General features: G+C 41.6%; 1 protein-coding gene across 1 annotated transcript in view; it reads left to right on the forward strand.

Moving 5' to 3' along the window:
- The first annotated feature begins 1,578 nt into the window (after positions 1 to 1,578).
- LOC111960687 (voltage-gated delayed rectifier potassium channel KCNH1-like) overlaps positions 1,579 to 26,164 on the forward strand; it is a 61,729-nt gene continuing 37,143 nt past the window's right edge. Inside the window, exons 1-9 of the mRNA XM_023982834.2 lie at positions 1,579 to 2,114; positions 4,940 to 5,063; positions 6,064 to 6,170; positions 6,291 to 6,419; positions 6,952 to 7,070; positions 8,591 to 8,758; positions 9,100 to 9,324; positions 12,167 to 12,596; positions 23,711 to 23,910. Of these exons, the coding sequence (XP_023838602.1) occupies positions 2,042 to 2,114; positions 4,940 to 5,063; positions 6,064 to 6,170; positions 6,291 to 6,419; positions 6,952 to 7,070; positions 8,591 to 8,758; positions 9,100 to 9,324; positions 12,167 to 12,596; positions 23,711 to 23,910 (1,575 nt within the window). The 5' untranslated portion in view covers positions 1,579 to 2,041. The remainder of the gene's footprint in view (positions 2,115 to 4,939; positions 5,064 to 6,063; positions 6,171 to 6,290; positions 6,420 to 6,951; positions 7,071 to 8,590; positions 8,759 to 9,099; positions 9,325 to 12,166; positions 12,597 to 23,710; positions 23,911 to 26,164) is intronic.

The raw sequence follows: 26,164 nt of genomic DNA on the forward strand, positions 1-26,164 counted from the left end.
ACCTATTTCGAGAGATCCCACAATTAATTAATTGTTTATTTGGTTTTCGAATGTAAAGTTATTTACTGTTTACTAGGCCTATGTAACCTACTTATGTCTGTGTGAGTGATGAGCGGTGAATTTGAGAGAGTTTGCAGATGGTTTTGACCATTTGGGTATCCAAAATGGGTATAAGGGCCCAATTAACAGAAAATGTCAGTAGGCTATGCCTCTCAATCCACATTGGTAGACCTCATTCCATTATCATATGCCCAGTCTATAAACTAAACTATGGATGTAATTGTTGCTATTAAACACAACGCCCTTTAGATTGTCGATTAAGATAGACCCCAGCAGTTTAACATGAAGGAGGCAAACTGTATATGAATAAAGATAAGTATATGGCTAAAGAAATGTCTATTTTTGTTCAACTTATTATGCAGGCCACTGTAGTGTACCACATATGAGCTTCATTTCTGTACAAAACAGTCTTGCTTAGATGTACTTTCCTATAATGTAGGCTTACTTCTATTCAATGGCAAAAACATAATATTTGGGGGGGGGGGGGGGGGGGGGTGTAAGTGCACTATACCTCCCTTGCCATAAGGGTGCAGATCTCTTAGCAGAGGTCATAGTACAATTACATAAAGAGAAACTGTTTACCCAAGATCAGTTTTTTTTTGTCACATAACATAATTCATGTAATTTCGTCACTATGCTACAACTCTTCAATCTGAATAAGCCCTATAGAATGAGATACTCGATGGTGCCATATTGAACTCGGTGAAACCACTGGGACTATCTGCAACTATCCTCTCTCTCTGTCTCTCTTTGAGTAACTGATTACATGTTACCAGCAAAAAAGTATTGGAATTAGATTACAGATACTTTTTAAATTCAGAAACTACTTTTAAATTCAGAAAGGATATTTGTGGGGGGGGAAAAAACACTAACACCTTTGTTGACTCAATGACATTCAAGGCAGTATTGGAAAACGTTTTTAAACTTGTTCCACCTGAGCAAGTCTGACCACAAGTCAGCGACCACTATGACGACATACCAAATGAGTTTGATGGATCCTTTTTGTCTTCTTCTAAAACTCTTTTGGTATTTGTTTCATTAGTACATTGTTCATATAGTCCCAAAATGTTTTGCATATCAGCCATCAAGTTTTCAAGATCTATAACTTTCAAAATACAGAAATACAGCTGGTATGATGCAAAACATTTTGGGACTATATCAACAATGGACTAATAAAACAAATACCAAGAGTTTTTTTGGGTGGAGTGTTCCTTTAAAGGGAAAGTAATCCAAGAGTAACTGAAAATAATCAGATTAGTTACTGAGTTTGGTGTAATCCAAAAGTTACGTCACTGATTGTAATTCTGGACAGGTAACTAGTAACTAACACATTACATTTAGAAAGTAGCCTAACCTACCCAACCCTGTTCCCTCTGTCTCTGTGTGTGTTGTGTCCAAATGTGTGGCGTCCTTGGGATGCCAGTCCTTGCACTTCTGAATACGGGCTACCTCCTCGAATTCCCCACAGTGGCCTATAAACCCATGTTCATGCATCAACAAAAAAAAGGCGAGGAGGACGCACAACCAACCAGTGTGAAGTGCAAGCTATAGCTGTGTTCTTTTCCACTGCGCAAAAAAATCTAATTTCCAGTCAGTTTTCAATTGTTGGGTTCCAGGTGAAGGCATAACCTGTGCTTCATAGCCTAAACGCAGGGCTGTTAGTAGCCTACTCGGTATTCCTTCACACGATTGTGGGGGTGAGGGTACCCGGTTGGGGTACCCATGTGCAAAGATGTCAGACGAGAGACAGGTGATGCGCTCTCCGCATGCATCCCGTCTTCAACAGGGGGAGCACAGCCACGGAACGTGCGGCCGAACAGCATGAGTTGAGGGATTCTTCCGCTCATCATATCTAAGCAGAACAGGGACCATGCAAGCAGCAGAGTGGAGATTTGAGCAGCTGTATCGTCCTACGGATACTTCAGGCATCCTTTCACTCTAAAAGCGTTCTCTTCTTACCGACGTTGAATGACAAGGCGGAATGGCAGGTGGACGTCGAGGACTTGTGGCCCCACAAAACACTTTTCTCGAGAACATCGTCCGACGATCCAATGGTAGGAATGTGTTCGTTTTTATTTTGTAGGAAGAAACACTGTGGATGATAGCCTATTGGCCAATCATTGAAAAACATGGATTTAATTATAGCCAAAACTCTCAGGACAACTAACCGTCAATTGACACCGTTTTTTAATAATTTTTGATTAGTCTATTTGATTTATACATTTATACAGCCATGCATGCTATGAAAATAATGATTAAACAATTAAAACTAATTGCATTTAATTGATGTTGTCTTTACAACAAACAACTCGAATGAGTAGCTGTGTCTACCATTGGTATTCCTTACCAGTCACCTTTACTGCACCTAAAAATAAACCAAAACATCCACTGTATTCCACATGATTTGTGCATTAAATAACTAAATTAGTAGATGAACATTTTCCTCTTGGCATACTTATTCGATTCATGTTTTAAACCCAAATTACAAGTGTTTTTCAGATAGTCTAGAATTTGTTGGTTTGTGGAGGCACCCAGACTTGTTGGGCAAAATGAATCCGTTGACTTATTCAGAAAGTGACATGCTTGCCACGGGAGCTTTTGTTTTGGTTAATTAATTTATCTGTTTTTAACACTGTTTTTAGCCTCTTGCTTTAACCACTTTTCTTTTTAACTTTTCAGTTTGGACATTATCACATAGACAGACAGGTATAAACAATGTTTTAAAGTAGTGAAGTAGTGTAATGTCCCCTTTATGTTCTTCCCCAAATCATCCACCATAGACTTGTTTGTGTTCTGTAGACCCATTTTTCTTTTAATCGCATATGGTGAATAGCTTCACCCTCAAATATTCCCTGCACTTGCTTCCCCAGTTTTCATTCCTGATACTATCCTATGTGGAATAGACTCTAGTAGATAAACTCCCTCCAGGTTCCCAACTACTCCCCATGTTTTCAAGGCGTTGTGTCAGTCTTGTGAAACATTATGTTTGACATACCCAATGTCTGTGATGGTCTCGTGATGGTCTCGTGTCGGTCTGTGTTGTCAATATGTATGAGGAATTCATATTTTCTTAAGATAAGAGCGAGATTAACTATACTGTAATGGGGGATTTAGGGTCAGCGTTTATTGCCTTTTAGATCACAATGAATAAGATGACAGGGTGGACCTGATCCTAGATCAGCACTCCTGATCTGAAACGCTTGAAACATCCATCCCCTGAGCGTGCAAGACAAGAGAGGAAAACATCTTATGCTCTCTCTACCCCCACCCCATTATAGACACATAGGTTATGTATAATGGTACCAAGACCACTTCACAAATGGGGTAGTCCCCGCTCATAGTTTGCTCAGAGTTTTTCGGAATGGGGCAGCTAAGGTCGAAGGGCATAACACCCAGCTGCTTGAAATGTGCTGGCTCATCACCTCGAACTGGGCCATTTAATGACACTGTAATGAATGTAGTCTTACAAGTGATGCCTGGCGATTAAACACAGCACCTTCTGAGGTCACTGCTACTGCTGTATCACTGCCTAACGAGCCAATGATAGACAATGTTATAATGATTGGTACCACTGCCCCAGCCAATGATAATGTTAGTCAGGTTGCACTGAAACAGACAAGACCCAATTTACCAGGCTTAAAGTTGTGGTACAATGGATACCGGCACCTGAATCTGTCCAATACTAAACAAGAGGGATATATGGTGTCGTATCGTAACCCCTTTAAACACTGTCTAAGATTCAACTGGTTCGATGTAGTAGATTTCTGCAAATGAAAAAGTATGCAATAATCAGGTTAATATTGACCAATAATATTGGCAGATGATGTATTAGTCATATCGGCCGGGCTCTAGCCATAATAGAACTATCATTTGTAAGACAACAGTGAAAGTGTTGGATTTTGTGTACAGCATATTGATTTCACTGTCACGTTTCCCCTCTTCTCTCAACCTTGTTGCAGTAGCCTCGGATTCAGTTTCCACAACAAGTAAAACATCTTTGCCAATATGCTGTATATCATCATGGCAAAGCTTCAGATGCTTCCTTTCACCTGTTTCTATAGTGTCCAATAAATTCGACATTCACATACTATAGTTGGCAGTACATATTTAAAAGTATGGAAGTATATTAAGTATGCTTCAAACAAACTAAAATACCTCACAATTGCAATAGCTGTGTCCTCAACCGTGTTTTGGGTTGCACTTTATTTTACAATGCGCTAATTTGTCTGCCTGATATTTATCTAGATAGATAAATAGATGTACTGTAGATGGTAAGTTATTACTCAACAATATGCCGTAATGCTCAGCATTACAGTAATACTTGGTTTTACCTAACTCTAACTTGTTAGCTGACTACCAATTTTGATTAAACATTTATTTTTATATATTTATTTTTATAATATAGGGTACAAAACACAATCAACATCAATATTACAATAATGCAACATCTATGTAAATGTACCGGGATTTGCCAAAAGCTAATTTGCACCTGTAGTCCCAGGGAAGGTAAGTGAGGGCAGTTACACAGCCACAATACACATACTCACTAAAACAATACAAAATACAAATACATTACATCCAATAATATATCATTCTAACAACAACAACATATTTGTATTAAAAAAACTATCATCAACTGTCACCTTACACACGAGGAACCACATTTATGTGTACAGGTTTGGATAGATTTGAGCCATGTTTTCAATGTAAATGTAAAAGTACAATAATGATTTCATGAAATAAAGACAAGTAGGCCTATGTCCAGTTACCTTATAAGTTCCAAGTAAAATAATGAATTTACAGACAGTTACTAGTGCTGTAGTAGTTTCTATCAGTTCTTTCTAAACCAGGTTTCATGTTGTTTTCCCTCCCTGGGCAGATACCAACTTTGTTCTGGGCAATGCCCAGATTGTGGACTGGCCCATTGTGTACAGCAACGACGGCTTCTGCAAGCTCTCCGGTTACCACCGTGCTGAGGTCATGCAGAAAAGTAGCACCTGCAGGTACTTATGACTGCATTATGGCACCACTGATTTTGTGGGTCAGCATTTTGTTTCACTGACAGCAATACTATACAGTAGAGTGTAAATACAGTATATCTACATGAACATATAAACATATCGGGCTGGTTTCCTGGACCCAGATTAAGCCTACACCTGGATTTAAAGGGGCAATCTGCACTTGCTACATCCATTTTTAGATTAAAATTATTATACATACCCATTGATTCTTGAATATTACTTAGATGCCTCATTAGCTGTTCAACTGTCATACCCCATCAGAGCCCAAAATAAAAGCTTGTTTTACTCCTTTGTTTGTAAAGATTGTTATTGTAAACAAACACGGTATAGCCGCAAAACATGGTTAAAACAATCATTTTAATACCACAGATGGTCAATCCTTGTATCCATAGCGCTGTCCATGAATTTGAGAGTGGTAACATTTCTCCAGCACCATCCCACAGCTTGTTAACCAAAAACAATGGCAGGGTGCCCGCTTTATTGTCTGAACTGCAGATTGCCCAATTTAAAGGCATATTCAATGGAAAATATATAATAAAAGGGATTTTTAGTCCAGGAATAGGCTTAATCTGGGTTCGGGAGACTGGCCCATAAACGTATAAACATACAGTACATTCTATACATTAGTAATCATATTATTACTCCAATACAAATAAGACATAAGTTGACAATGTTTGTTCCATGCAAATTCAGGTTATTTCAGTCTACAGCAGTCGAGTGTTTTGGAATGGGAGACAACGATGTAGGCACTAAGGAATTCAAATGTGCCTCTGAAGTAGCACACATACTTTGTATTTATGTCAATTCAACATGACATTCGCTGTGACCAGTGCTTATGCAGATGGCTTAACCATGTTATTTGTGAGACGCAATGTTTTTCGTGAGGCCTTTGAAGCTTGGATAATTCGTTTCAAGAATCTGAATGTATTATCCAGTTTTATTTGTTTTGTATGTAAATTAGCACCAACAATGCAATTTTCAGTTTCATGTATGGGGAGCTCACAGACAAGGAGACGGGTGAGAAAGTGCAACAGACCTTTGAGAATTACGAGACGAATTCGTTCGAAATTCTCATGTATAAGAAGAATCGTAAGTGTTTCTTTGCTCTCTGTTGATTGAATCATGTCACATTTAATTGCTACATCAATTACTAATGAGAGACATTAGAATATGAACAGATATCATAACGTCATTTTGTGTTTCCTACAGGGATGCCGGTGTGGTTCTTTGTAAAGATCGCACCTATCAGGAATGAGCAGGACAAGGTGGTGTTGTTTCTGTGCACCTTCAGTGACATCACTGCATTCAAACAGCCCATTGAGGATGACTCTGTGAAAGGTTGGCGTGACACTGAATTTCAGATCATCTAAGGAAGATTCTGTTTTAATGAGGACAGGATCAAGCTGAGGATAGTAGATACAATTGGTGTTGGAGAGCTACAAATGTGGGTTGCTGACATTATTGAGAGACATTCCACAGTGCAGCATTTCACATTACGACTTACATTTTTGTCTGATAATTTGAGCCAGTAATGTTGGACTTTCTCATAATTCCAAATCAACCACTAGCTAGCCCTTGTCTTTAGGCAGTTCGTGTAGATCTGAAAGAAATTGATAGGTATACGCATATGGTAATAGTTCCATTTGCCATCTAATAAGCTATGAAGAATTTCCCCAATACTGAATACACCTATCAAATCTTTTCAGATTTACAGATATGCCTAGGGAGTAGTAGCCTGAAAACTCAAGACAGAATTTAGCTCTGTGTCACATTTGTTGAAATGCAGCATGATTCAGTCTTGATTTCAAGGCTAAAGGGAGTGGATATGGGTTGATTTGGTATTCCACATTTCTTTGACTCTGTCATTCAGGATGGGGTAAATTCGCTCGGCTCACACGGGCTCTGACGAGCAGCCGGGGAGTGTTGCAGCAGCTGGCGCCCACCGTCCACAAGGGCGAGAACGTCCACAAGCACTCTCGTCTTGCTGAGGTAGAGTGTGTGCCTCTGTCCCTGTTGATAAGCACTCATCCGCCTAAGTGTTTCTGGAAGGAGCAACCGTCTCGTATTTCCAAGCCCGCTTCTGTTTAGCTTCAGATGAAATGCCTAATCCTGTCCCCAAACTCACTCGCTACTTCTGAGCTAAATGAAGTGTGTCTTTCTGTTCCCAAAGCAGTAGACCGCAAGCCCTTGGCCACCTGGGCAACTGTAACTCTGCAGACAGACACGACTCTAATATGAAGGATCACTCTATATATAGTCCTGACCATAAACCCTTATGGCAGAAGTCCCCAATTACATTCATCTGTGGGCTTGAGCGCATGGTCGGGGAGCAGGAACATAATTATAAATAATCTGTACACTGCAAATTGACCGCAAGAAGCCGAAACAGATATAGTATTTGACAAAGAATTTGTCCCGTGGGCCGCCCATTGGGGAACCCTGTCCTATTACCTTTGCTGTGGAGTTGTGTAACCTAAATGTACATTTACATTACTCATTTAGCAGACTCTCTCATCCAGAGTGACTTATAATCAGTGCATAAAAGGACAGAGATGTCGACAAGAGTAGGATTCAATTAAATCTGCCTCAGCAATGTTTGACTTGTTTACGGACTTGATTATCACTGTACACTTTTTTTACTCTGAATAAGGGAGCCGTCTATGCTACTACCTACAGTGTATATACCATACTGCAATGCAGGTTTGATTGAATAGTCCTTAGTCCTCTGAAAATCGCAAGGCTAGAAATAAAGTCTCTAGTCCTCTGATATCCCAAGGGGACTGACTGTTTGGGTAGATATCTCCTCTGACATCTTCTGGGACTAGTCCAAGATGTCTTACCACCACCATCTTCTAGCAACATCCTGTTTCTTGAAAAATGGTGGAAAAGCTAATTGTGTTTTTAGATGGTCAGATAAGGTGCTCTGTTTACTAATGGGGAGATGTGATTGCTAGCTTAGGTAAAACAAAATGGCTACCGTTTGTTTATTTGTTGATCCTGGAAAGTTCCATCAATTTATTTAAAAAAATATATGAGGGAGAGAGGAAGTCCACTCTTATTTTGTATGTTATATTGATTGGGATAGAGAGTTATGTCACACAATCCAAGAGATACCGAGAGATGAAATCAAGGCAACACTGAACTGTCTTTGTGTGGTCCAAAAGACTACAGAATGTGGTCATTATATTGCCATGACTTAGTATTTTCTATTATGAGTGTTATGTCAAAGTTATCGCTCTCATACAATAAGAGACACTGTCATAACAAACTAAAATGTTGTCATATTTATGTGTACACTAGGTAAAAATGCACACCTGGAATGGTGAATAGCAGGAGAATCAAATTGCACACTGGTCCAATTCAGTGTTAGCCTTGTGGAACCAGTCTGATCGCGGTCACTATTCTACGCAGCGATCAGGCTGGTTCCACCAGGCTAATTAAAGGTAGCTAGCTGCCAAAACACTGACTCATTCATGACTCGTTACCAACCGTTTCTTAACCAAACTTAGGTCCTCCAGCTGGGCTCAGACATCCTCCCGCAGTACAAGCAGGAGACGCCTAAAACTCCTCCCCACATCATTCTCCACTACTGCGCCTTCAAGACCACCTGGGACTGGGTCATCCTCATCCTGACCTTCTACACAGCCATCATGGTGCCCTACAACGTCTCATTCAAGGTCTAAACTCTATTCAACTACTCACTAACCTTAACCCTTACCCTAACCTTAACCCGTACCCTAACCCTAACCCTTACCCTAACCTTAACCCTTACTCTAAACTCCAAACCGAACCTTAGCGAACTGTTTATTTTTAATTTTTACTCTGTTTGTGTGTACTTTTATTGACTATGTACCAGCTGTAAATTGCCACTCAGGGATTTTCTACTCTACTACTTAAGTAATAAAGATTCTCTACTCTACTACTTAAGTAATAAAGATTCTCTACTCTACTACTTAAGTAATAAAGATTCTCTACTCTACTGCTTAACTAATAAAGATTCTCTACTCTAATCCTCCAGACCAAGCAGAACAATGTCACCTGGCTGGTGGTGGACAGCATCGTGGATGTCATCTTTCTGGTGGACATCGTGCTCAACTTCCATACCACATTTGTGGGGCCAGCCGGAGAGGTCATCTCGGACCCCAAACTGATCCGGATGAACTACGTCAAGACGTGGTTCGTCATCGACCTGCTCTCCTGCCTGCCGTACGACGTCATCAATGCCTTCGAGAACGTTGACGAGGTCAGTGGTTTGTTTGTTAACTGGGGTCTGTGTGTTTGTGGATGGATGGATATGGATGAAGACACACACACACACAGACAGACACACAGACAGACACACACATTGTTTTATGGATCTGGAATGCTCACCACATCGTTGTAGCGTAATACGTATGTATATACTGTATTCTATTCTACTGTATCTTAGTCTATGCCACTCTGACATTGCTCGTCATATATTTATATGTTCTTAATTCATCATTCCTTTACTTAGATTTGTGTGTATTGGGTATATGTTGCGAAATTGTTAGATATTATTTGTTAGACTTCAAGAGTCGCTTCAGCGCTGGGAATCTTCATCTGCACTGAGGAAAACTCACATAGGTGGAGTCACTTTGAGTCAGTTTGAATTATTTGTGACTTGAAGTGTCTCTAGGGATTTCACGTCCATCCATAGGGACTGCTGGCGTTTTCGGCCAACCTTTCTAGCGATAATGGGACTAAATGCTCTGTCATACTACCAGATTCTTTAGAAATGGCTTATTGACTATAGGGACTGGATTCAACTAATCACAGATCACAGATTTTTGACAGTTATTTTTGCCGAGGCTTTTTTTTACCCATTGTCAGTTGAAATCCCAGACTGGTTTTGGGTACTGTAAAAACGTACTATTACTTTTAATCCTGTTGTTAATCTCTGTAAACAGGAAGTCGCCCCACTGTGTATGATGTCATATTGCCGAGTATACCTTTAACCTCTGTGTTCACCATTATTCACTCTACAATACACTCCTACCCACAGCCAGCTGAGTCATATCAAATTGAAAACAGAAAATAGATATGACTGAATAACACTAGAAATGTGCATTGTTTTGGTTCAAAACAATGATGTGGATCACTCCGCTTTCTGAATGTTATTCTAATACAACTTCTCAGCAGTAGAAATGTCATCCCCCGCAGTTGCCTAATGGTTGACTTATAGTTGCCAGACAGTCAAAGATTCAAACACCATCGGACAACAGGGTTGCTGGAAAATACTGTGAATAGAGGCTAAAAAGTCAGAGAAGATCCCTCTAACATTTTAAAAAGAACACAGGAATCGGAGGCTGGTAACAGCACCTTTTTCTGATGCCTCTTCGAGACATTCTGTAGTAAAACTCACTGGAAGCAAACTTGGCACAGAGGCCTTTGTAGGATGGTCCAGATCGTCTTGATTCACGCGCTAGTCTTGATAACCTTAAAGTAATCAATAGATGCTGCAAGTGATATCATTCTAGCCTAAGCCCAAGTACAGTATTATCAGCATAAAAATTACTCTGTACTACAGAAGGCACAGATAAAGGTCAATATTACATTTAAATAATGAATAAAAAAGTGCTTCAAAGGGTCAAACAACAAACATAGTTAGCCAATTATAGCTTAATTAACAAGTCACAACACTGTTTTTGTCCTTAAACTTTGGGCATTGTAACTTAGAACCAAAACAAAAGTGCAGAAACCACCATCTTTCCTCTCCACATCTCCAGTGTTATGTACTGTTGTGTTGTCTGCCTGTTGTTGTGCGAAGGGTGGTGTGCCGAAAGATTATAGCACCCCCACAGTGAGCTTCCACAAAGCCTGTGGGCGCTGCATGTGCCTTCGCTGCACTTGTCAACGCCAGTTATCCGTCCTTTTCATTCGGGTGCTGTGCCTCATATACAAGCACTGTGCAGCTAGCAACCATTCTGCTCCTCTGAAGGGAAGGCTTTCAGCACAGTGACCTTGTTTGTATTCAATGACAATTGTAGGGAGACATTCAAGTTGCCACAGGGACACATTTGAGCTTTTAGTTTTTTCTCGGCTTAGAACGAAGCAGAGCTTCCTCTCTCCCTTTCATTGAGGAGATGTGTTTATTGTAGTTGAACGTAATTGCATCATGAATGTGTCCCTGGTGAGCTGAAAATTGCTTGATGCAGTAGGTTCGCACACGTCATGGAGGCAAACGTGAGCAGAGGCTAGTGAGCTTACATAAACCGCACTGCGTTATATTTGCCTTAAGTACTAAATGTAGATTCACCCTTTCGGGAAGCGCCGGGCCCATGCATTTTGCATCTCAGCCTCTCTGTACAGTATGCCACACGAAGTCTTAAATGTTTTAGGGAATCTAGATTCGATGAGCAGTTGATTTCAGGTCACATCACATTTTGACGTTTGAAGACGCCAAGAGCTTGATTCAAATTGAGCATGCAAAAGAGGGTAATGGGATTTTTGATAAAGCCACATACGAGGGACTCATTCAAATTCTGGAATTAAATCTCCAAATGGTTCAGAAACCTGTCCTCCCTAGTACTCATTCACATACCATTATCGGAGTAAGATCCTGGAACATTAATTGTGGGTGCCTGCTCCGTGTCCATCTATGAAAACAAAAGTAACCCCGGGCTAAATCAATTCCGATACTGTACTTTCCAGAGGTTGGTCCAGGACCCAAATAACCGTTATTCTGTCACATGGCAGTGTGGAATTCTTCACTAATCAAGCTTCTGTAGCAAAGTTATGTTTTGTAGAAGTAGCATGTTGTAAAACATACCCTCCAGCTATTATTTTATTTTATAGCTAATACCATTGTATTCATTATCATCAACACAACAGGGAACTACACCATGGTACCAAATCCATATGCAGGATATACTGTACAGTGCTTTAGGGAGTGGAGTTCCACAGGGTTCACTGTTGGGACCCTTCCAGTTTATCTTTAATCAATGAATGAACAGTTAGTAAAATAGTTAGAACCACGAACAATGGATAATTGGAATTTTAGTAAAGCTCTACTTTTCATTCTCTCGCTTAGCCTAACCATGCCCCTCTTATTTTCTACCCATCAGGGCATCAGCAGTCTCTTCAGCTCCCTCAAAGTGGTCCGTCTGCTCCGCTTGGGCCGGGTGGCCCGTAAACTGGACCACTACATTGAGTACGGGGCCGCTGTCCTGGTCCTGCTGGTGTGCGTCTTTGGCCTGGCTGCCCACTGGTTGGCCTGCATCTGGTACAGCATCGGCGACTACGAGGTCATCGACGAGAACACCAACAGTGTGAGGATGGACAGCTGGCTCTACATATTGAGCGAATCGGTGGGGACACCGTACCGCTTCAACGCCAGTGGCTCCGGGAGGTGGGAGGGCGGGCCTAGCAAGGACTCGGTCTACATCACTTCCCTCTACTTCACCATGACCAGCCTGACCAGCATCGGCTTCGGAAACATCGCCCCCACCACCGACGGAGAAAAACTCTTCGCTGTGGCAATGATGATGATCGGATGTGAGTAAGAACCCTACCCATGAAATTTTACTGTCATCAAAGGAGGTTGGTAGGTGGAGACATAGGAGGACGGGCTCATTGTAATGGCTGGAATGGAATAAATTGAACCTCATCAAAACCATGTTTGATCCCTTGTCACCGATTCCAGCCATTACGATTATATCTCCGCCCACCAGCCTCCTCTGACTGCCGTATTATCTTTATGAAAAATACAACACAATTGATGTTTCATTAAGAAATACCATGCCAGATGTGTCCCTTGCTTCTTCAGGGAGAAGTATTGTTAACAGGCCAGTATGTCTCTGAATCCTTGATGAATTCAGTAGAAGATAGCATGCTGTTTAATGTCCTTACTATACAACTCAATCACAGCTACATTTACCATGAAGTTATTACAGATAATTGCTTGACTGAAGCATTTATGAACATTGTGACGGTTCTAATCAGTTCCCGAAAAGACACAGGTGCCTAATTTCACATGGTGCTTAAGGTTTATTATGAATAAGCCGATTTGTTTAATTTTGTGCTGTGAAGATTGTACATATCTAAAGGGGATTTTCAAATGCTTTCATCCATTTTGAGCTGGCAACTGAGTGATTCATCGTGTGCCCGTGGTTACAGGATTACTTCTTCTACTGGAGATGCGATTGACACAGTTTTTTCCCGGGTCCTTTTGTGGGACATTGCATTGGCTTTTCACAGAACCCTGTCGTGATTTTAAATTGCATTCTCAATTGCAACGCAGGCCTCAAGATTGAGGAATATGATGGATTGCAGAAATGAAAAAAAGAGTTCTGTTTTATCTTTTTAGGTCAAGTTGAGACCTTCATTATCTACCTGGAAATAGACATAACATGTAATAGGACTGGGGAAACTGTGGCAGGCATCATCAGTTTGCGTGCTAGTGTCATGCTTGAAGTTTGCCAGTATAAAACGTTTGTTTCACATGACTATGTATAGACCAGTAAACTTCAACATCCCTGTGACGTAACACAGTTGCGAAATAATGAGGCAAGCGTGATCGGCACCTTTCAACTACTCTTCCACCCCAGAATGCATTGCTGACCATTTAGTATACATTATGATCCATACTGACTTGTGACTTGGTATCAATTTCTGAGTGTGAATCAAAACCACGAGCCTGGTGTTCGAAGCATCACACTCCAACCAACAGACCCTCATTTTATTAGCTTCAATATTTTAATACATACTGTACACTGTAAGGGTTGTTGAAACTTGGGGGGGGGGGAGTTATCCAGCTCAGGAAATCAATTTGAGTAAAAAACAACAACGCAATGTTATGTATTTAAATTATAACATGCATGGTAGAACCTGAATAACTAAGTGAAGCGGTTTTGGGATTTTTTTCACATCACACAGCATTGTTGTGTTGATGTTGCAGCAGCAGATGAGGGGGAGTATACAGAGGTTTGCTCAGCACCTCGGGGAGAGACTGGCACTGCCCAGGGTTGACAGTGATGCAGGGTGGCAGGTGATAGTGGAAGCGAGAGTAACAGGGGAGCATGGGGGGGTCATGCTGCTATTCCTCAGTGGTGGGAAGACAGTCTGCCACCCACAGCCTGGAAGCTGGACAGAAGCTTAGTCATGCAATATGTTGCCAGTTGAGTCGCCTGCTAGTGTGTTTGTGCGTGTGTGTTATGGGTTGGATTTCGTTTGTGTCTTGGTCTGTTTCTGAGGGAGTGGGTAGTGTATTTTCTGTATGTGTGTTTGAGCAGTCATAATTGTGTTGGGTGGTCCTTTGCATGGGGTGATGTAAGTTTCCTTTAACAATCAGTCTTCCAGATAGATGACACAGACACAGGAACCTTGGTATAAAACTCTTTAGTAATAAAATGCAAATGCAGACAGAGATTCACCTCAGTAGTCTATAGTAAAGATCTGTGTGGCGAAACAGGAGACCACACTCTTTATACAACCTAACATCAATCATATCTTAGTATTGTTGCATTGGATTAGATACAAAGTATCTAAGATGAGAAAAACATGTCTAGACTGTGGTTTCTCACTCTGCTATCTCGGCCTTGAGCCTGTGTGACTATCAGCAGGTGCAGGCAGTTTTCAGTCTGAGAACTAAAGCAGTACATCTCCATTTACCCAGTACTTTTCCATCATTGCGCATTGCAAGCATACAAAGGTTGTCACATATATACAGTAATCATGGCATTGGTGTAGCCTAACACCCGACCCCCAGGGTAAACCCCAACAATTGTGTAAAACACAGAGATCCGCTCACCCCGTTGCATTTTGGCGTTGTCCAGAGCTTATGACACGACGGTTGTTTCTGGCTGTCACGGTGGTCTTGTCTCAGTGCAGCCAGCCGTGTCATACCCTTCTGTGTCCTCATACGCACGCCAACCATCCTCTCCCGCTTCTCTCTCTCCCACAAGGCTTGTTAACTGATTATTTACACGGAGTAAACATTAAGAACACCTGCTCTTTCCATGACAGACTGACCAGGCGATCCAGGTAAAAGCTATGATCCCTTATTGATGTTAAATCCACTTCAATCAGTGGAGATGAAGGAGAGGAGACAGGTTAAAGGAGGATTTTAAAGCCAAGAGACAATTGAGACATGCAAGACAAAGTATTTAAAGGAAAATGCATCATACAGGGATGATTTCTGTACTTTGAAAGTTACACATTTTGAAAACCTGATTGCTGACAAGCAAAACATTTTGGGACTATATCAACAATGGACTAATGAAACAAATACCAAAATGTAGTTTTTGGGTGGAATTTGAACGGGGTATGGTAGTAGGTGCCAGGCGCACCGGTTTGTGTCAAGAACTGCAATGCTGCTGGGTTTTTCATGCTCAACAGTTTCCCGTGTGTATCAAGAGAATACCAAGAGTGTGCAAAGCTGTCCAAACTTTTGACTGGTACTGTACATTTGAAGTGTCATGCTTTCAAACGGTTCCCTATTGTATATGCAGATGCTGCCAGGTATTTGTCTTTTCAAAATGTTAACCAATTGCTTTGAATGTGGGGGGGGGGGGGGTACAGGACCCATTCTGAAACTAAATATGAGCTAAATCAGGTAGACTTGGCTAAAGACCATGGGTATTATGCATCAGAATAATGATGCCAATGTAGTGCATTGAAATACATGTTATGAGCCCATATGACCCACTGATAAAATCCTAGTGCCAGTTTATACTGATTCTGAATTGTCAGCAATTGAAAAATTGCCAAGTAGAACATTTGTTTTGCCGCTTGGCACCCAGGGCCAGTACAGGATGACAGGGGACCACTTAGGTAGGTTGACTGACATCCCGCCTACCCCTAAAAATACGTTTCAATTGAGATTCTGATTCATGCAACTGCCACTATAGGCACTAAAGATTTTGACCTTTTGGTGTAAATCACAAGGTAGCTGGTTCAAATCAAATCAAATTGTATTGGTCACATACACATATTTAGCAGATGTTATTGCGGGTGTAGCGAAATGCTTGTGTTCCTAGCTCCAATAGTGCAGTAGTATCTAACAATTCACAACAATGCACACAAATCTAAAAGTAAAATAATGGATTTAACAAATATATAAATATTAGGACGAGCAATGTCGGAGTGGCATTGATACAGTAGAATGGAAAACAGTATATACATATGAACTGATCAAAGCAGTAAGTAAACATTATTAAAGTGACTAGTGTTCCATTATTAAAGTGATCCGTGATTCCATGTCTATGTATATAGGGCAGCAGCCTCTAAGGTGCAAGGTTGAGTAACCGGGTGGTGCCCGGCTAGTGATGGCTATTTAACAGTGATGGCCTTGAGATAGAAGCTGTTTTTCAGTCTCTCTGTACTGACCTCGCCTTCTGGATGATAGCGGGGTGAACAGGCCCTGGTTCGAGTGGTTGATGTCCTTGAGGATCTTTTTGGCCTTCCTGTGACATCTGGTGCTGTAGGTATCCTGGAGGGCAGGCAGTGTGCCCCCGGTGATGCGTTGGGTAGACCGCACCACCCTCTGGAGAGCCCTGCGGTTGCTCGCGGTGCAGTTGCCATACCCGGCGGTGATACAGCCCGACAGGATGCTCTCAATTGTGCATCTGTAAAAGTTTGTGAGGTTCTTAGGGGCCAAGCCAAATTTCTTCACCCTCCTGAGGTTGAAGAGGCGCTGTTGTGCCTTCTTCACCCACACTGCATGTGTGGGTGGACCATTTCAGATTGTCAGTGACGTGTACACCGAAGAACTTGAAGCTTTTCACCTTCTCCACTGCGGCCCCGTCGATGTGGATATGGGCGTGCTCCCTCTGCTGTTTCCTGAAGTCCACGATTAGCACCTTCATTTTGTTGACGTTAAGGGAGAGGTTATTTTGCTGGCACCACTCCGCCAGGGCCCTCACCTCCCTGTAGGCTGTCTTGTCATTGTTGGTAATCAGGCCTATTAACATTGTGTCGTCTGCAAACTTGATGATTGAGTTGGAGGCGTGCTTGGTCACACAGTCATGGGTGAACAGGGAGTACAGGAGGGGCCTGAGCACACACCCTTGTGAGGCCCCTGTGTTGAGGATCAGCAAAGTGGAGGTATTGTTTCCTAACTTGGGGGCGTACCATCAGGAAGTCCAGGACCCAGTTGCACAGGGCAGGGTTCAGACCCAGGGCCCCGAGCTTAATGACGAGCTTGGAGGGTACTATGGTGTTGAAGGCTGAGCTATAGTCAATGAACAGCATTCTTACATAGGTATTCCTCTTGTCCAGATGGGATAGGGCAGTGTGCAGTGCGATGGCAATGGTTCAAGCCTAACACAGGATCCTGGGGAATATACGATCACAGGGGATGTTTTGGACTCGTATTGTCTCACACAAGCAGCAGACACATTCGGTGTCAATGATCTAGAACAAAAGCTCTGGGCAACATGCAATTCTAACCCTAGCACACACGCGCACACACACTCCTCACTCTGACAGTTAGCTAGTGGGAGTTTGTGCCTTCAGGGCAAGGTGATTACACTCTGAGGAATGACTGTGTGCGAGCCAGCCTGGAATAAGCCCCAGACATGAGCTAAGTGGCTTGTCAGCTAGCTCTGGGTTTAATTTAGATTTAGGAGTCACACTTAATGTGTTGCACGGACAATCAAACACACTGAGTGTTAGGACCACTGCATGGTACTAGATGTGGGAAGTTGTTGCCATGGCAATCAATGTACAGGTGGACCATTTTAGCTCATTAGTGTAGTAATTTGTGAATATCTTAACAATCTAAAATGACTCTAAATCTGCTGTCCCTTATTACTTGGACTGATCTTTTTATTGATGCACTGAGTACCTGAGACTACTTCTTGAGTCGGCTCAAGAATCCAATGGTAAAAATAGATGATCCAGTTCCCTATGAAATCACCTGGTTCGTCAGACCACACACAGCATAGTTTCACTACCCCAGTTTCTCCTAGCCCCAAAGCATGGTTACATTTCCACTCGTTAATGTGAAGAATGTCACATGTAGAGGGTTCCACTACCGTAAAATAAGAACTCGAATTGACCACAGAATCTCAGATCCTCAGTGAGACCAATGCCTGCTTTAATTTTCCAGTATACAGTACCAGTCACAAGTTTGGGCACACCTACTCTTTCAATGAGTTTTCTTTATATGTACTATTTTCTACATTGTAGAGTAATAGTGAAGACATCAAAACCATGAAATAACACAAATGGAATCATGTAGTAACCAAAAAATATATATATATATGTATATATATTTTATTATTTTATATTCTTCAAAGTAGCCACCCTTTGCCATGATGACAGCTTTGCACACGCTTGGCATTCTCTCAACCAGCTTCTTGAGGTAGTCACCTGGAATGCTTTTCCAAAAGTTTTGAAGGCGTTACCACATATACTGAGCACTTGTTGGCTGATTTTCCTTCACTCTGTGGTCCAACCCATCCCAAACCATCTCAATTGGGTTGAGGTTGGGTGATTGTGGAGGCCAGGTCATCTGATGCAGCATCATGAGTTTGAGTTTATTTTTATTTTTACAGGGACACTGCACATTAGTCAACGTTTCAGTAAAAGTGCCGGTTTTAGCCAACCGGCTAATTTTCAATCGCAGTCCCTGGGCAGATTATTAAAAACATCGCTCTCTTTCTTTGACACATAGCCCTTACAGAGCCTGGATGTGTGTTTAGGGTAATTGTCCTGTTGAAAAACAAAAAATAGTCCCACTAAGCGCAAGCCAGATGGAATGGCATATTGCTGCAGAATGCTGTGTGCCTTGAATTCTAAATAAATCACTGACAGTGTCACCAGCAAAGCACCCCCACACCATCACACCTCCTCCTCCATGCTTCATGGTGGGAAATACACATGCGGAGATCATCCGTTCACCTACTCTGCATCTCACAAAGACACGCGGTTAGAATCCAAAATCTCAAATTTGGACTCATCAGACCACAGGACAGATTTCCACCGGTATAATGTCCATTGCTCGTGTTTCTTGGCCCAAGCCAGTCTCTTCTTATTATTGGTTTCCTTTAGTAGTGGTTTCTTTGCAGCAATTTGACCATGAAGGCCTGATTAACGCAGTCTCCTCTGAACAGTTGATGTTGAGATGTGTCTGTTACTTGAACTCTGTGAAGCATTTATTTGAGATGCAATCTGAGGTGCAGTTAACTCTAATGAACTTATCCTCTTCAGCAGAGGTAACTCTGGGTCTTCCTTTCCTGTGGTGGTCTTCATGAGAGCCAGTTTCATCATAGCTCTTGATGGTTTTTGCGACTGCACTTGAAGAAACTTTCAAAGTTCTTGAAATGTTTCAGATTGACTGACCTTCATGTCTTAAAGTAATGATGGACTGTCGTTTCTCTTTGCTTATTTGAGCTGTTCTTGCCATAATATGGACTTGGTCTTTTACCAAATAGGGCTATCTTCTGTATAGTACACCTACCTTGTCACAACACAACTGATTGGCTCAAACGCATTAAGAATGAAAGAAATTCCACAAATTAACTTTTAACAAGGCACACCTGTTAATTGAAATGCATTCCAGGTGACTACCTCATGAAGCTGGTTGAGAGAATGCCAAGAGTGTGCAAAGCTGTCATCAAGGCAAAGGGTGGCTACTTTGAACAATTTCAAATCTCAAATATATTTGGATTTGTTTAAAACTTTTTTGTTTACTACATGATAACATATGTGTTATTTCATAGTTGTGATGTCTTCACTATTATTCTTCAATGTAGAAAATAGTAAAAAATAAAGAATAACCCTGGAATTAGTAGGTGTGTCCAAATTTTTGACTGGCACTGTGTGTATATACACACATATATATATATATATATATATATATATATATATATATATATATATATATATATATATATATACACACACAGTTGAAGTCGGAGGTTTACATACACCTTAGCTAAATACATTTAAACTCAGATTTTCACAATTCCTGACATTTAATCCTAGTAGTAATTCCCTGTTTTAGGTCAGTTAGGATCACCACTTTATTTTAAGAATGGGAATGGGAATCAAAAGAAATCAGCCAAGACCTCCACAAGTCTGGTTCATTCTTGAGAGCAATTTCCAAACGCCTGAAGGTACCACATTCATCTGTACAAACAATAGTACGCAAGTATAAACACCATGGGACCATGCAGCCTTCATACCGCTCAGGAAGGAGACGCGTTCTGTCTCCTAGAGATGAACGTACTTTGGTGAGAAATGTGCAAATCAATCCCGAAACAACAACAACGGACCTTGTGAAGTTGCTGGAGGAAACAGGTACAAAAGTATCTATATCCACAGTAAAATTTGTCCTATATCAACATAACCTGAAATGCCGCTCAACAAGGAAGAAGCCACTGCTCCAAAACCGCCATAAAAAAGCCAGACTACGTTTTGCAACGGCACATGGGGATAAAGATCGTACTTTTTGGAGAAATGTCTGTTTAATGACCATCGTTATGTTTGGAGGAAAAAGGGGGAGGCTTGCAAGCCGAAGAACACCATCCCAACCGTGTAGCACAGGGGGTGGCTGCATCATGTTGTGGGGTTGCTTTGCTGCAGGAGGGACTGGTGCACTTCACAAATTGGATGGCATCATGAGGAAATAAAATTATGTGGATAGATTGAAGCAACATCTCAAGACATCAGTCAGGAAGTTAAAGCTTGGTCACAAATGGGTCTTCCAAATGGACAATGACCCCAAGCATACTTCCAAAGTTGTGGCACAATGGCTTAAGGACAACAAAATCAAGGTATTGGAGTGGCCATCACAAAGCCCTGACTTCAATCCTATAGATTTGTGGGCAGAACTGAAAAAGCGTGTGCAAGCAAGGAGGCCTACAAACCTGACTCAGTTACACCAGCTCTGTCAGGAGGAATGGGCCAAAATTCACCCAATTTATTGTGGGAAGCTTGTGGAAGGCTACCCGACACGTTTGACCCAAGTTAAACAATTTAAAGGCAATACTACCAAATACTAATTGCGTGTATGTAAACTTCTGACCCACTGGGAATGTAATGAAATAAATAAAAGCTGAAATAAATCATTCTCTCTACTATTATTCTGACATTTCACATTCTTAAAATAAAGTGGTGATCTTAACTGACCTAAGACAGGGAATTTTTTAAATGTCAGGAATTGTGAAAAACTGAGTTTAAATGTATTTGGCGAAGGTATATGTAAACTTCCGACTTCAACTGTATATATATACACACACATACATATATATACACACACATACATATTTACAGACACACACACCCACATATATGTACATACATACATACAGTGCATTCGGGAAAGTATTCAGTCCCCTTCCCTTTTTCCACATTTTGTTACGTTACAGCCTTATTCTAAAATGTATTAAATTATATTTTTTCACATCAATCTACACACAATACAATACCACAAAGTGAAAACAGGTAAAAAAATTTTTTTGCAAATTTATAAAAAATCAAAAACATACCTTATTTAAGTATTCAGACCCTTTGCTATGAGATTCGAAATTGAGCTCAGGTGCATCCTGTTTCCACTGATCATCCTTGAGATATTTCTACAACTTGATTGGTCCTGTGGTAAATTCAATGTGTTGGAAATTATTTGGAAAGGTGCACACTTGTCTATATAAGATCCCACAGTTGACAGTGCATGTCAGAGCAAAAATAAAGCCATGAGGTCGAAGGAATTGTCCGTAGAGCTCCAAGACATGATTGTGTCGAGGCACAGATCTGGAGAAGCGTACGAAAAAAATTCTGCAGCATTGAAGATCTCCAAGAACACAGATTCTCCATCATTCTCAAATGGAAGAAGTTTGGAACCACAACAACCACTCTTCCTAGAGCTGGCTGCCCGGCCAAACTGAGCAATCGGGGGAGAAGGGCCTTGGTCAGGGAGGTGACCAAGAACCCGCTGGTCACTCGCACAGAGCTCCAGAGTTCCAATGTAGAGATGGGAGAACCTTCCAGAAGGACAACCATCTTTGCAGCATTCGGAAGCAACTCCTCAGTAAAAAGCACATGTCAGCCCGCTTGGAGTTTGCCAAAAGGCACCTAAAGGACCATGAGAAACAAGATTCTTTGGTCTGATGAAACCAAGATGGAACAATTTGGCCTGAATGCCAAACGTCACGTATGGATGAAACCAGGCACTCCTCATCACCTGACCAATACAATCACTATGGTGAAGCATGGTGGTGGCAGCATCATGCTGTGGGGATGTTTTTCAGCGGCAGGGACAATAGTCAGGATCGAGGGAAAGATGAACGGAGCAATGTACAGAGAGATCCTTGACATTGCTTCTGATAACTGAATGATCCAGCTTAGTGTAGGTTGTCAAGACAGTCCCAAGCTGTTGCATTTAACAGGAGTCAACAGTATACTGTTGCATTTTTATCCCAGGCGGCTACCCATAATTCAGTTGTGTGGCTTACATTTACATTTACATTTAAGTCATTTAGCAGACGCTCTTATCCAGAGCGACTTACAAATTGGAAAGTTCATACATATTCATCCTGGTCCCCCCGTGGGGAATGAACCCACAACCCTGGCGTTGCAAGCGCCATGCTCTACCAACTGACCACACGGGACACGGGGCTTGATGAGACAGGTCTATTTGGCCCGTCACTCATCACTGCTGTGCTGGAAAAATGACACAGACGTTTTTAGCCCAGCCTACTGCCTCTGAGCGTCGCCCCATTGTGTATCTGACAGGCCCTCTCTCGTCCCCCTGACTGTTTACCTGTTGTGCTCGCTCGCCGCCTCTGCGAGGATCGATTGCGTCAACAACAAGACTGCAGCTTCAGTAATATAGTCATGTCATCCACCTTCAATAACGTCCTTTGCAAGGTTGCACAATATCCCCTATAACGATTATGATGACCCCTTGGTTATAATAAAGCCAGTGATTATGGTGTGCCACCTGAACGAATGAAAACGAGTACTATGTTTCACTTCCCTTGAAAATGGATGCCACCAGTGTCGCTGACAGTTGACAGGACCTCTATCGATTTCTCTGACCCTGCTGTGAAGGAGTGGGACACTGGAAGGGGAATAGGGTGACACATTGTCAGGCAAAGTGCTGACTTGGGTATGAATTGTGAGAGCCAATATTGATTGGCCAGCTGCGGGATTGAGACACAGAATGAGCGATGGCTGATTGGTTTGCAGTCAGTGGGAATTGAGAGAGAGCGTGACAACATTTGTGTTTACAGACCATCTCCAAAAGCCCATTATGACCAATGGAGGGATAATGTCCATGGAGAAGAAGATATGATAAATGTAACATGCCACTGTTGTTTTGTTACACACATCGCTGCATTTGCAAGGGCGTATAATGATGTTTCCAAGTTATGACTGTGATTATGTAGATATTATTGTGATAGATTTACAGACTGTGGTCTGCCAAGAGAAAACATCAAGAATGGTTCCTTTGGGTCTCTAGTGTTCTGTTCTTTCACTATAATAATTTCACTAATAATACACAGAACAGTCTTGTCAGTGGAAAAATGTGAATAAACTCAAAACCATTATTCTCATCATTTTAAGGGTCCCTTGGAGCGTTTGCTAGAATCCTTTAGCTCACACATCTACAGTACGCCATATTTGCCAGTACATTGACCACACTCTTTCTTGGTCTTTTCCAGCACTCCTGTACGCCACCATCTTCGGTAACGTGACTACCATCTTCCAGCAGATGTACGCCAACACCAACCGCTACCACGAGATGCTCAACAGCGTCCGCGACTTCCTCAAGCTCTACCAGGTGCCCAAAGGCCTCAGCGAACGCGTCATGGACTACATTGTCTCCACATGGTCCATGTCTAGAGGCATCGATACAGACAAGGTAACGCAAACGTTGTACAAACCTTCCATACCATTTTGTGTACCATCTCACAGTATGCATCTTTATTTTATGGCTAAGTTGGTCTGTGACAGGAAGCAAAAGTTTTGCATCACCATGGATATTACTGGTATGTGTTGGTGGTATTATGTTATTGTTGTTATACCATTATTACACATTTATTCTAATTATTATTATATTGATACAATTTATTGGGGATGAAACGATTTACCGATTCAAATGTTTAAGATATGACTGCATCAGTCCTCGGACCCCATACCGATCCAAATGTAACATGGATTGGTCAGAAAATCAATTCAAACGTTACGAATCGCCGATTCCCATTTTTTTTCTTCTCATATTACTTTCTTTTTACCTTCCAAAACGACCTCATATTTTGTGACAACTGATGTGTCCTCTCCTTCAGTGTCAAAATAAAAGCATGTAACTGTTGACAGTCATTGATCTACAAGTCATTTTGCATGCCGAACAACCCCAGGGAATATCAGTAGCGTAGTCAAACTGCACACTGTGCCCAGCTTCGTGCGCTGACCAAAGCGAGGTAGAAGGCCTGTTCCTGATCTTGCACATCTGTGTTCGAATGCTAAAATGTCTTGCGTGAAATTAGGGTTTATTAGTTGAGTGACAACCTATGTAATTTGCTAGGTTATTGTGATCAATGCACTGTTGAAAATTGTGTTTTAACCAGAATAAAAGTAAGCTACCAGAAACACAACTCTCATCTAGGTATACAGTGCCTTGCAAAAGTATTCATCCCACTTGTCGTTTTTCCTATTTTGTTGCATTACAACCTGTAATTTCAATAGATTTTTATTTGGATTTCATGTAAATAGTCCAAATTGGTGAAGTGAAATGAAGAAGAAAAAAAATCTAAAAATTCTAAAAGATTTAAAACGGAAAAGTGGTGCGTGCATATGTATTCACCACCTTTGCTATGAAGCCCCTAAATAAGATCTGGCGCAACCAATTTCCTTCAGAATTCACATAATTAGTTAAATAAAGTCCACCTGTGTGCAATCTAAGTGTCACATGATCTGTCACACGATCTCAGTATATATACATCAGTTCTGAAAGGCCCCAGCGTCTGCAACACCACTAAGCAAGGGGCACCACCAAGCAAGCAGCACCATGAAGACCAAGGAACTCTCCAAACAGGTCAGGGACAAAGTTGTGGAGAAGTACAGATCAGGGTTGGGTTATAAAAAAATATCCGAAACTTTGAACATCCCACGGAGCACCATTAAATCTATTATAAAATAATTGAAAGACTATGGCACCACAACAAACCTGCCAAGAGAGGGCCGCCCACCAAAACTCACGGACCAGGCAAGGAGGGCATTAATCAGAGAGGCAACAAAGAGACCAAAGATAACCCTGAAGGAGCTGCAAAGCTCCACAGTGGAGATTGGAGTATCTGTCCATAGGACCACTTTAAGCCGTAGACTCCACAGAGCTGGGATTTACGGAAGAGTGTCCAGAAAAAATCCATTGCTTAAAGAAAAAAATAAGCAAACACGTTTGGTGTTCGCCAAAAGTCATGTGGGAGGAAGCTCTGGTCAGATAAGACTAAAAATACGCTTTTTGGCCATCAAGGAAAATGCTATGTCTGGCGCAAACCCAACACCTATCATCACCCCGAGAACACCATCCCCACAGTGAAGCATGGTGGTGGCAGCAACATGCTGTGGGGATATTTTTAATTGGCAGGGACTAGGAAACTGGTCAGAATTGAAGGAATGATGGATGGCGCTAAATACAGGGAAATTCTTGAGGGAAACCTGTTTCAGTCTTCCAGAGATTTGAGACTGGGACGGAGGTTCACCTTCCAGCATGACAATGACCCTAAGCATACCGCTAAAGCAACACTCGAGTGGTTTAAGGGGAAACATTTAAATGTCTTGGAATGGCCTAGTCAAATCCCAGACCTCAATCCAATTGAGAATCTGTGGTATGACTTGAAGATTGCTGTACACCAGCGGAACCCATCCAACTTGAAGGAGCTGGAGCAGTTTTGCCTTGAAGAATGGGCAAAAATCACAGTGGCTAGATGTGCCAAGCTTATAGAGACATATGGACTTGCAGCCGTAATTGCTGCAAGAAGTATTGACTTTGGGGTGGGTGAATAGTTATGCACGCTCAAGTTTTCTGTTTTTTTTTGTCTTATTTCTTGTTTGTTTCACTCCAAAAAATATTTTATATCTTCAAAGTGGTAGGCATGTTGTGTAAATCAAATGAT

This window comes from Salvelinus sp. IW2-2015, linkage group LG1 (genome assembly GCF_002910315.2).
Source record: "Salvelinus sp. IW2-2015 linkage group LG1, ASM291031v2, whole genome shotgun sequence".
Taxonomy (NCBI): Eukaryota; Metazoa; Chordata; class Actinopteri; order Salmoniformes; family Salmonidae; genus Salvelinus; species Salvelinus sp. IW2-2015.